This window comes from Canis aureus, chromosome 36 (assembly GCF_053574225.1).
Source record: "Canis aureus isolate CA01 chromosome 36, VMU_Caureus_v.1.0, whole genome shotgun sequence".
Lineage (NCBI taxonomy): Eukaryota > Metazoa > Chordata > Mammalia > Carnivora > Canidae > Canis > Canis aureus.
In genome coordinates, this window is record NC_135646.1 from 7,736,792 (window position 1) to 7,749,241 (window position 12,450).

A 12,450-nucleotide genomic window follows, 5' to 3' on the forward strand; every position below is an offset into this window, starting at 1 on the left:
CTGCGAAGAACAGGAGGCGGCAGATGAGGAACACTTCCCTGAAAGGGGAGCAAAGGTCGGAGAAGGTTGTGGCTGAGGCAGGAGGGAGAGGACAGGTGCGTCAAGGTGGAATAGTGAGCAGCCAGGTGGCTCCCTGAGAGGAGGAGAGGAGGAGAGGGAAGAGGCTGGCGGACAAGCCAACGGCCTGGCGAGTGCACAGAGCCGGGCAGAGGGGCACAGGCCCTTGACACCGGCCTTGGTTTCCCCAGAATGTCAGGACCCAAGGCGGAGACACCGGCTCCTCCACCAGATGGCTGTTGGTGGCGGCTGGTGGGATGGTCTCTCGGCCACCCCCCCCCCCCCCCCCCCCCCGCCTCAGGGGCAGGTTAGGACCCTCCCGCTCTCTCCCCAGGTTTCAGTGGCTTCCCAACAGCTCTCCGTGCAGCCTCTCCATCCTTGCCAGCACATCCTTGCTGAAGTGCCCATCTGACGGCGCTTCTCTCTCCAAACACAGGATTGTCCCACAACTGCCCATCATCATCCATCATGCACCTCACCCTCCAGCCAAACCAAACCTTCCGGAACCTGGTCTGAACCCTGCCCCGCTCCCCGCCTCTTTACTATTCTGTTCTACATCGTCTCCCTGAAACGCCGCCAACTCCAGAAGGTGTCCCCGCTCACCGAGACTGAAATTCATGTCGACGTCGATGCCCTTAGAGCTCTTCTTGTGTCCCCTTTGCGGCCGTTCTCACCTTGCAGCTTCCGGCTATTTGTGAACTTCTTCAGGACCAGCAATGTGTTGTCCCAGTCGAACCTTCTGCAGTGCCCAGTGGTGTTCTGGATACAGTGGGTGCTCAGTGCATGTTCACTAAACTGAATTTCAGGCATTAGGAGCCCAGGACACAGGTCTGGGAGTGGGTGTGCATGTGGACCCGCTTGTAGGGTCGCTGGAATACCAAGCCAAGCACCCCCTCCTGCCAGACATGGTCCTGGATAAGATCCCTGTGTCCCACACAACACTCGGAAGAGCAACGTGCAAGGACAGGGCCACGGGGCTGGGACTAGATGCGGGCCACGGGGTCTCCCTCATGTGAGACTTCCTGGATAAAAGGACACAAAGACACACACACAGCAGCAACCGCCACCGTTTGTAGACTACCTTACACTTTGGTTCACGTTCACATTCTCAACAGACACGTCACAACCGCAGACACTTCACAATTCAGCAGTCTGACCCCTTCTGCTCACACAAGAGGCACACAGTTCCTCCCCGTTGAGTGAGAACATCTAACACACACGTGTGTGCACTTTTTTTTTAATGTACAGAGTCTAAAATTATTGAGTCCCTTCTGTATTTCAGGTGCTGTCTAGATACCTGATGGACACAAAAACACGCTCCCCAAAGGCCCGCTCACACATGCCTGTGTGTGTCCGACTCAACCCACCTCCTCTCGCTGCACCACCCTGGCTTGTAACTCTGAGCTGGTTCCCTGCAGACCTCATACCCGATCTTGGTGGCTGTTTCGGGTTGAATTGTGTCCCCCCTAAAGCTGGGTTAGAGTCTAACTCCTGGTACTTCACGACGTGACCTCATTTGGGAATCGGGTTGTGGCTGAGCAGTTAGGTCCTCCTGAAGGACGGGAGGCTCCTAATCCAGTGGCTGGCTCCTTATAAAGAGATGCTCTCAGAAATGCATACAGCGGCCCGGCATGGGAAGGTGTGCAAGACGTGTGCCTGCTGGGCACAGGGATAGACCTGCGTGCGTAGTGAGTGTGCGTGTGTGTGGGTCTGTGTGCACGCATGTGCTGCGCCTGTAACGTCAAGGAACTGTTTTGCCCTTCTTCCTTCACACACACACACACACACACACACACACACTCTATACCTTTCATTTCTGAAACTTCCAAGCGTCTTCTTGGCCTAAACGATAAATACAAGTCATGTCCTCTCTTGCCTCCCCTTGCCTGTGGGCCCGTAGCCCTTTAAGGGTGGTGATTAAATCCCTGTGAGGACACTAACCAAAATAAAAGGCACCTAACCCTGAAGGTGTTGAAGGATCCAGGGCCCACAGAGCTGGAAACAGGGGAGGGACGTCTTTAAACCAAGGAGCCAAGTGACACATTGTGATGTGACCAACCTGCTGAGGTTCCAAGACTTGAGACACGTAATGCACACACGTCTCTCTGCCCATCTAGAGCTCGAGCTGCCTTTGTCTTAGGGAGCTTCCTATTCCTCGTCTTCCCCAACACTCCTCAAGAGGCAGCTGTGCCTTCTGGGGGAGGAAGCAGATGGCGTGTTGGGTGACGCCCCCTGGGTCACAGAGCAAGGTAAGGACAGGGATGGAGGTGTTCCTCCGAATGTGTCACTGATCCACGTAGGGCTGGGGTGTCCATTTGTAGGACAGGGTATTTTAAAACCAGAAAGATGCTGGTGTAAAGGAAGAAGAGAGAATTGGGGAGGCTGGTAATAGGGACTATTTACTGTGCGCTTCTTATGTGCCAAGCATTTGTGCGGGTCACCCTCCTTCATCCTGGCAGTGCTGGAAGCTGCGTGCTATTAACACGAACCCTCGCTGGCACTTGCAGAAACCAGGGCTAAGAAGGGGTGAGGAACTTGGACGTGGTTGTAAGATCAGGAAATGGAAGTGGCAAGACCTGAAACAGGCTGATTCTGGGCTCAGCTCTTATTCGTGATGTTCAGTGGAAATTAAATTCTAGGGGGTACAAAGGATTGCGGAAAGGAAGGTGGGTGCGGGATGGGGTAACGGGGTGACGGGCACGAGGAGGCACTTGATGGGATGAGCACTGGGTGTGATACTATATGTTGACACATTGAATTTAAATTTAAGGGCAGCCCTGGTGGCTCAGTAGTTTAGCGCCGCCTTCAGCCCAGGGTGTGATCCTGGAGACCATGGATCGAGTCCCATGTCGGGCTCCCTGCATGGAGCCTGCTTCCCCCTCTGTGTCTCTGCCTCTCTGTGTCTCTCATGAATAAATAAAATCTTTAAAAAAAAAAATTTTAATTTTAAAAAATGTAAAAAAAAAAAATTCTAGGGGGAAGAGGGATGGAAAAGGAGTTGTGAAATCACCAAATGCCCGGACTCTGCAGACGCGTGAAGCCCTTGATTACACAACTGAAGTCACCCGCTTACCCCGTAGAAAGTGTTACTTCAATGCATGCACTTTAAATCTCAAAGCCACCAATTGCCATGCACCCAGCAAAATGGAAGTCTAGAAGGTGCGGCAACTTCCCTGAGTTTGAAGGGCTAGTAAGTGAAGGAGCCGGGTGACAGAAACTTCTGGATGGCTACCCTGCCCTTCCGGGTCTCCAATAGGACGGCTTGAAACAATGGAAGATGTGCAACCCCAGCGGCGAGCGAGGTCAGTGCTGGAGTTGCACATGCAACAGATTTCTAGAACCACCCGTTTTCCTTGAGAAAGAGGAAGCCAGGGCCTTGGCTGCACCTGCCACCTTCTTCCCTGCTTTGAATGAGCAGAAGCGGAGGGAAGGGCATCAAGACCCGTGGTCCTCCCGCGATGTTCCTGAGCCACAGAACCACCGGCCGCTGCCGGTGCCAGACTTCTCGTTGCCAGAGAAAATAAAGCCTGATCTTAAGCCACTGTTTGCTGCTCTGCCCATTATTTACAGCCTGAAGTTCTCCGGACTGTTCTGTGAAGCTCACATCGGTGCTTCGACATCAGCGAGGAGAGCGAGGGACAGGTACTTTATTCACCCCTCCCAGGAAAAGATCCTGTAACATTTTAATTGTGAAAATTGGGAGATATAGACTGAAAAGTCCACTGGGTTTTTTTTCCCCTCCTTTTCTTAACACAATTAATGGTATTTTGGATTTGAAGAAATACTGTAGTTGAAAAGATTCTATGAAATGGACTGCTGGACCCATCAGATTTCTGGGTCCTCCGAAGATCTTGTCGCTCCCATTGCTTCTTATTTGTCCAAACTGAATGGAGAGGAGGATGGGAGGGTGTCTTTAGTTCCAGGGCAAGAGTCCACGCATCCCTCTAAACAGTCACAGGCCATAGTAACTCCCCGGCTACTCTGAGAACAAGGTTCCTTTGAAATGAAAACTTAAGCCATTTATGCCAAATATTTATGCTGCTGGTGATAAAACTTTTTCTCAAATTGTCCTTGAACCTATGATACATCCTTCTGGATACCTGCAGGGGTCTCCAACTCTTGAGAGAATAATTGATGTTTGAAGACAGTGGAAGGTCACCTCTGCCAAACCCTGGGACTAATGATCAAAACAATGCAGATGGTTTGCAAGGACTATGCCAAGCCTGTTGACTCCCCAGATTACTTTGAAGAACACCAGGACTCTAGCCCTTTCCTTCTTTTCTAAGCTCCACACCCATCACCATTGGCTGTGGGCAACCTGCAAGCGGAGTGTTCCGAGTGGCCCAAGATCTCCTGTCTCCTGCTGCCCATGACCCACAGCCCCCGGCCAGAGGCAGACAATTTCTCCTAAGTGTCTCAGCTCTGTCCACTGGTGACATCTGGGAGCCACAGATAGCTTGGTTTGGAGTTATTTTTTAATGATTTAAATTCAACTTAGCTAACATACAGCGTATTGTTAGTTTCAGGGGTAGAATTTAGTGGCTCATCAGTGCACATAACACCCAGTGCTCATTACATCACGTGCTTCCTTCATGCCCGTCACCCGGTACCCCATCCTCCTACCTACCTCCTCTCTAGCAACCCTCAGCTTGAGTCTGTTTATGGTTTGCCTCCTTGTTTTTATCTTCGCTTTCCTTCCCTTCCCCTATGTTCATCTTTTGTTTCTTGAATTCCACGAGTGAGATCATACAGTAGTTGTCTTTCTTATTCCACTTAGCATAATACCCTCTAGTTCCCTCCACCTCATTGCAAATGGCAAGATTTTTCCTTTCCAATGGCTGAGAAATATTCCATTGTATTTACCACATCTTCTTTATCCATTCATCTGCTGATGAACATCTGGGCTCTTTCCATGGTTTGGCTACTGTGGACACTGCTGCTGTAAACACTGGGGAGCAGGTGCCCCTTTGAATCGCTATGTTTGTATCCTTTGGGTAAATACCCAGTAGTGCAATTGTTGGGTCGTAGGGTAGCTCTGTTTGTAACTTTCTGAGGAATCTCCCCACGGTTCTCCAGAGTGGCTGCACCAGCCTGCATTCCCACCGACAGTGTAAGAGGGTTCCCCTTTCTCTGCATCCTCGCCAACATCTGTCCTTTCCTGACTTGTTAATGTTTGGAATTATTCTTCCACTTTTAGTTAAAAAAAAAAAAAAAAAAAAGCCAGAAGTAGACTGGGATTTCCTTTACTTCTCACAGATCTCATCTCAGGGGTGAGTACCTTCCGTTCCATTCATCCCATCCAGCAAACTCCGTGACACAGGGACAGGGTTGACAAAGATGGTTCTTGGGTGTTGCTAAAGCTGCAGAAATGATGGGTCACGTTCAGGGCAACTTCTGCTGGCTTTTTCCAACCCTTAGCAGACATTCCCAGGTGGGGCTGGGGCTTTATCCACCTGGAAGCAGAAATGCCCTACGACTCCCTACGTCTGTCAACCGCTGTCAATGCAAACTGGTAAGAAATGGAACATACTTTCCAACCTTTTATTTTTACAAGGATTGAGATAGAGAACAGTCAAAAAGGTGAATGTTTATGTTCCATAAAATTGTCTAGATTTGCCAGGAATTTACCACGCCTTTCCCTCTGCCTCTGCGCAAGACTGTTTCTAATCCCAGCAGGTTGACCAGCAGGGAAGGGAAAGCGATGTCTTTCCTGCCCTCAGAATCCCTGGAGAAACCCCCACAGGGCGCAGTCTTCACACGAGAACAGACACAGCATCCTGCGAAGTACACAAAAGCCACGTGACCACATGGAATGTGTATGCATCTTTGATGAGGTGTAGGATCTTGCCCCCACTTCCCCCAGTTTAGTAAATTCAGACCCAACAGCTTGGCACGCAACTTTAAGATTATGAGCAACAACAAATGTGTCACACATGCTACCCTTTTGTGCTTTCCTTGCCAAGCTGTTCTGCACAGAGTTCATTTTTGTTCTTACTTCTGAACGGGGAGGTACAGATGTTGGATTTTGGTCATAAAAATCAAGGCATGGAGGCGCGGGGCCGTATTGTTACCTGTGGAAGAGCCGGGTCCACAGTCACCTACATGCGATTGATTTCAGGTCTGAACCTTAAGGAATTCATGTCATCTAGAGATGACTGGACGCCCCTTGGTCAGCCCGTTTCACCCTGCCTCCCCTGAAGCAGGCCAGAGTTCATGGCACATGTGCAACCCCTAAAATAACCAACTCCAAACACATTAGTGATGAGTGGATATTTCGCTGACCGGAGTGGGGAGACGCAAGACTCACACCCCACCCAGGACAGAACTGAGAATATCATGGCCTACAGGCGTCTGTGCTTTCTAATCCCTGAAGTCCCCCTTCCCTGCTTCCCGGCCAACCTCTCTTCCTTCCCTTCCCCTACTTCTGCCTCTCGGACTCCCCCCAAGACATAATGTTCATCAAAAGAAAGGGTGGCAATTAGCCGGAACGCTACGCTACCCTACCAGGTCTGTGGCTCCGCAAGCTTCCCCAGCAGGGTCGTCCTCCTCCTACAGGCCTCTCCCCACCCCGCCACCCCGCCATCCCGCCGTGTACTCACCGATCCTCACACTAGCCCTGCATGGGCTACCACCATTCCCGGCATGGAGAAAACCAGAGGCTCGCCCAAGCTGAGACCGGATACCTTTACCCACCTGTGATGCTGCAGAGCAGACGGGTGGACCTGGAAATGTAAACTGTAAGGCTGGGAACAAGGCATGCGTCTCGTTGCCTCCTCTCTACCCTGGGCAGCGCCTGTTCCCATTGTTCAAGCAGCCCCTGCAAAGCCATAGACATGAACCCCCTCTGACTGGGAAGGTCCTGTCTTCTCCCAGGCCATCCTGCCCACAGATGAAACCCAAGTGACTTCGCTATTCTGTTGCTTACAGAGGTGAAGGGACTTGTCAGACCACAGAGCTGTCAAGCGTTACTGACATTAGGAGTATCGAACATCCAGCACTATCGAAGCACAACGGCATTGTGTGTCTCTAAAGAACAGAAGGCAACTCCGAGCCGAGAGTTAGGTTCAGATGGAGAAAAGGAGTGTTCCCTTCCCTTCCAGGGTGACCACAGGAAGCCAACACTACCTAAGCAGGATTATAACTGATTAGGTGGACTGACCTATATGGAGGGTCAGTGTAGGCTGGAGGAAGCCCCTGTCTCCACCACCCTCCCGGTGCCCTCCTGTTAGAGGGAGGACTTACAAACGTGATTGGCGACTGGGCAGTGTTTATTAGGGTCACTGAACCCCAAAGAGGTTATTTGTACACTAACCTCCACAGGCATTTCTACTTCTGCTCCACGCTGCCAGCCAGGTAAGAGAGCCGAGGCCTACCCTTTGTGAGTGGGCCCCACACGATGTTCTTGCTCTGTCCCAAGCTGGGCAGTCAGCTGGTGGCAAGATCTGGATGTAGGAAGCAGACTTTAAAACGAAGCCCTATTTCTCCTGTGCTGGTTTCCACTTTGCTGTTTGCTCCTGGTATTGAATTCCAGCAGGGCGCTAACCAAAAAGGGCTGTTTGCAAGGCAGGAGGCATATGACCATTCCTTGGGCCCTGGTTGGATACTTACTATGGTCAAAATCTAGGGGGACAATATAAAATCTATAATTCCTACGAGGAGGCCACTTTTGAGAGTGAAAGAGGATTAATCATACGAGGACAGTTAACACCCAAGTAAACTGGGATGCATGGTCACCTTATCAAAACCATCAGCACTTAACCTGGGTCCTAACCCCCTCGCTTGATCACATAGAAACCTTCATTTTCATGTAATAACTAGAAAGAAAGCCTAAGTCCAATAGCAATAGATAATTATGAAAGTTAGCACTGGTATATTCAAGGTTCTGAAAGCAGACAGACAGAAATAAAGACAGGAAGTTGGGCCTATTCAAAGTTCTGCCCACGTCCTCTATCTTGGGTTTCCGTAATACCATAACACTTAATTTGCAGAAGGCATTTTGCAGCTTACGAAGGACGCTCACAGGCATGCTCCTCCTTAACAAGCCTGGAAGGCAGGGAATAGGTTGGGCACATTGACAAGGCCACACAATTTCAGGATCTGGGCTAGGAGTGTCCCTCCCACTCTGGGCAGCGACTCCAAATGAGCTACTGGCTTATGCTCTGGACCTAGGATACTGCAAGGAAGGGGGTCAACGGGAGACAGTGGACCCAAGAGATCACCTGTTGCTTGAATCAAATCAGCTACAAAGACAGGCATTACCACTGCACATTTTCAAAACAGAAACATGTATGTGTGCATTTATTTTTAAAGCCATCAGGGACTAGGTAAAAAAAAACAACCAAAACTGGCTATTCTCAACATGGTTTTCTAAACAATTTCCCAAGATTCTAATGTTATATGTAAATTAATTGGCAAAGCCTCAAACTCATTTAAAAGTGGTTCTTAACGGGGCCAGCATGTACCCAAGGGGGCAGCATTTGGGCTGTGACGGAGGGGCAGAGGGGAGTCCCCTCCTTGATCTCCACCTTCTAAGGCAATACCCACATTAGTGGCACAGAAGACCGAAGGTGACGGATGTCAGTCCGTGACTTCCGATTCGCTCACAAACCTATCATTTGTGGGACTAACAGGCTTCTGAGGCCTGGCTGTGGCCGGCGGATGATCATGTATTACTTGCGCCTCTCCCAAGTCACAGCTGGTGGAACACCTGGGCGTTATTTACAGATCCACAAAACTCATTTCAGGGAAATGGGACTTTGGTGTGTTCACCCAAAACGTCACGCAGGTCTTTACTCAAAAGAGTATGCTGTGCGCATGTCTACACAGCATGTACACTGTGCCTACGGGAAATGGATTTAGAAACTGCATGGCTCATTTAGTCCTTTCTCTCCTTAGCCTGTTAAACCTATTTCTTTCTTCAGGTGTTCAGATAAATTTAGGTACAAATCGGGTTAGAGAAGCACAAATAATCCCACAATGCACAACACACATCAGAAAGTATCAGAAGATCTAAAGGACTAAGCCGATTCCACCTTTTCCCAGTGTGACAGAAGGACGGTTGCCGAGAGGGAACTTTGCAAACTGCTGAAGACGAGGAATGCTTCTCAGGCCACCAAACTCATTCATCTGCCAGGAGGAGCTGATGAGCATAAGGAAGAAGAGTCCAAAGCTTTCCCACTTGATAGGAAATGTCTCAGTCATCCCTTGGCTTCGACATCCAACAAGACAGTGAGATACAGGCGGCAGCCCTCATGGGGGTTGCTTCAAACAGGCACCTGGATGTCAGGACTGGCTACGGCGTGCACAGCACTGAGCGGATGTCCTAAGGGCCCCAGGGAGCCACTCCTCTTCTCCACTCAGCTGACTGAACGACGTAGTCACGGAAGGCCGTTTTCAAGCAATGCACAGAGTGTCTCTCATTCTCAGCACAGCAACGAAGATTTCTTTTGCAGAGAATTCATGAGTGGCAATCCACAGGAAGGGCAAGGCAGTCACGCCTTTAATATTACCTTTGCAAAATGAAGTGAAGCGGTGACCGTTTACGGGGGTGCTGAGGACATACAGGAGACTGGGCACCACGGAGTCTGGGACACCAAGGAAGGAGGAGTTAGAACTCGGGGAAAGAATGAGGTCTAGAACAAAATAAGGGTTTTGTTCTTTTCTTATTTTAAGAAAGGGAACATCACCCAGAGAGAAAAGGAGACTCTGGTAGAAATGGAAAAGAATGGGAAATTAAGGAAGAACTGTTTGAACACAACCCACACCTTCTCTTGGTGAGACCTCTAAGTTGGCAGTAATGAAATTATAAAATCCGAACTGAGGGGTGAATCTCTCCATTTGGTTTTCTTTTTTTTTTTTAGGTTTGCGGATCAGTCAGAGGCTGGGTGTCTTTTCTTCATGACAGCACCACATAGCTCGGTACACACCCTCCCACCCTGCTTAAGGAAAACCCCCTCTACACACAGCTGACCTAATGTGGGGACTAAAAGGCTTCCATAAAGAGGAAGAGTCAGCCCTTAGCCATGATTTCCCAAACCCATCTTTTTGCTGGTAAGAAACTAATGCTGCTGTTTGATCGACAGAAGCTGTGACTGCTGCTCAAGGATCTGACCGTGGACTCTATCTCGCAGGAAGGACTGAGAAACTCGCCCACAACATGTTGTAGTTCTGGATGAGCCCGCTTCACAAGGCCCGTGATCTCACCAACATATCAGGTCACAAAACCCATTTTCCAGAAACTTCAAAGTACATGCATAATATACTGAGATTGATAAAGACCACAGAAAAAATAACACATCGGATCAGAAAATAACAAGGATTCTTTATAAACGTGTATGGGACCTAAATTATCCCTTCTATATGTATATATTCATTCCAGAGAATTAGGAGCTTCACTTCCACATAACCGACAGGGACCATCTCCAGAGCTTCCAGTTCCCCGCAAATGGCTTCCTCTGGATAGAACTCCCAGCACAACAGCGATGGCAACTCTTGTAGATTCCCCACACAGCCACGACCTATATCAAGTCCAGCTGTGAACAAGAAGAACATTTTTAGAAAAGAACCGACTGACCCCAGACCACTTCTCTGGGAGGAAGGAGGCAGTTTAATGACAGTGGCTCTCTTCACTGGTGGCATGCCTGGACTTCACACGTACTGCTATCTTAGGAGTTAAATACCAAGGATCTCACTACAACACTACGAACTCCACAAAAAAAGTTTTTCCTGGAATCAGCTGTCATGTGAGGCTTAAGGCAGGAAGTCTCTACACACGACAGGTGGATACAAAGCCAACACTTCCACAGCCTGCCAGGCACCCCAAAGTGGTGTGAGGAGGTCCTGAACCCCCCATAGGCTTATCAGTCGATTTTGTTGATATTAAGTTAATTGGGAACGTTCAAGAATTAGACCTCTGAAAGGCTGTTTTTATTTGTGAACCCACACAAATTGCACCTTGTACTGCTTATTTTGGTTGAGAGCAATTTCAGTAAATGAGGACGTTGTGCTGCTAGGGAGAAATGGCCTTGCCAGTTCTTCTCAGTCCTTTACGGGAGAGGATTAAACTGAAAGAACAATGTAAGTGAAACCAGAGAGCACAGGAATTTCCATTATGAAATTACCTATCTGATTAAATTTATAATGGCAATAAATAATAGTGGAGGGAGCTTCTGGTGTGTCAGCAGTTAAAACTCATGTAAGAAACAAGTCTACGATAAGCAGCGTTGTGGCTGTATTTACAGCTCGGGTGATTTCCATCTGGAGAACACCTGATATATATTAAAAGCACTTACTAAATCATCCACATCACCACCTTCTGCAAATATGGCTGCTGTGTCTTCATTTGGAGGTTCTTTAGGGGCCAGAAACTGTGAACAAAAGTCGGGGACACCAAAATGACATACATGTTAGCCTCTCTGGATGGAGAGCACAGTCTGTAGCAGTGCCACAGGCAGACCTAAGAAGGCTTGCTTAGCAAAGTCTCATTGCAATGGCCTCAAAGAAACACCACCTTGACGCATACTCCTCCGTATGGCCCCAGATGAGAGGACTGATTTTGAAGTTAAATAGCCCACATTAACTAGTCACCAAGAGAACGTTCTTGTGAAGATGGAGGAAATGGCACGGCTTGCCAAGGCAGTGACTCTATGGAGGGTCCCATGTAAGGTGCAGAGGACACCTGGTACTACCATTTGTGCTTCTGCAGGATATATGTGCTCATTAGGGTTAAGAAAAGAACCAAACTCCCCAAGCCAGTATGTCTTGGTCTCTTCTGAAAGGAGCACAAGAATCAAGTGTTTGAACTCAACAATTAGAATCGCATTCCTCAACAATATGGAGGACACAAGGAAAGACTTCCTGTAAATGATGTGAAACACAAAAATTGGTGAGCATGGGAGACTGGGCAATTCCTTTTCTGGAAATCCTCCAACAGTGTTAGAAAGCATTGAAAAAGGACGTGGATGAGAAAAGCTTCTAGTGCATGCTTCTGATCAGCATTAGTATTCTAGACCTGGAGCTTAAAAAAGGCAGATGTGCAGAAAAGCCCTTGAATCGAAGTCTGCAGGGATCTAGGGATGAAATTCAGACTTTAAAAGGGTACTGGGTGCCCTTGAAAATAATCTGAAAACTCTTGCTCTCCATCCTGTCACTCCAGGAAATAGCAGGGGGACTTCTTTCCTCAAGGCCATGTGGTAACTGCACCTAGGAGCTAGGTTTTATCAACCACTTATCTAACCATCAGAGGTGATCCATCTTCTGGTATCATAAGTACTCGAAATGGCAGCAGAGGCAAACCTAGAGAAGTGAATGTTTTTAAAGGGGGAAGTGGAAGGTTGGGGATTCCTCAGGGTCAATGTGCGTGGAGCATGCACGCACTGAGTGAGCCTTCCGGCC

General features: G+C 48.8%; 1 protein-coding gene and 1 long non-coding RNA gene across 3 annotated transcripts in view; both read right to left on the minus strand.

Moving 5' to 3' along the window:
- Positions 1-660: 660 nt before the first annotated feature.
- LOC144305852 (uncharacterized) lies at positions 661-2,833 on the minus strand. The gene is made up of 2 exons (XR_013372876.1): positions 2,117-2,833; positions 661-847 (listed from the first exon to the last, which is right to left on the minus strand). It is a non-coding gene; the product is annotated as an uncharacterized LOC144305852 (long non-coding RNA).
- Positions 2,834-10,358: 7,525 nt separating this feature from the next.
- The window catches only part of XRCC5 (X-ray repair cross complementing 5), an 89,937-nt gene continuing 87,845 nt past the window's right edge, over positions 10,359-12,450 (minus strand). For both annotated transcript variants that reach the window (XM_077885209.1, XM_077885210.1), the window contains exons 20-21: positions 11,349-11,423; positions 10,359-10,589 (exon numbers count right to left, since the gene is read on the minus strand). In XM_077885209.1, coding sequence (XP_077741335.1) covers positions 10,575-10,589; positions 11,349-11,423 — 90 coding nt within the window. In that variant the 3' untranslated portion in view covers positions 10,359-10,574. The remainder of the gene's footprint in view (positions 10,590-11,348; positions 11,424-12,450) is intronic.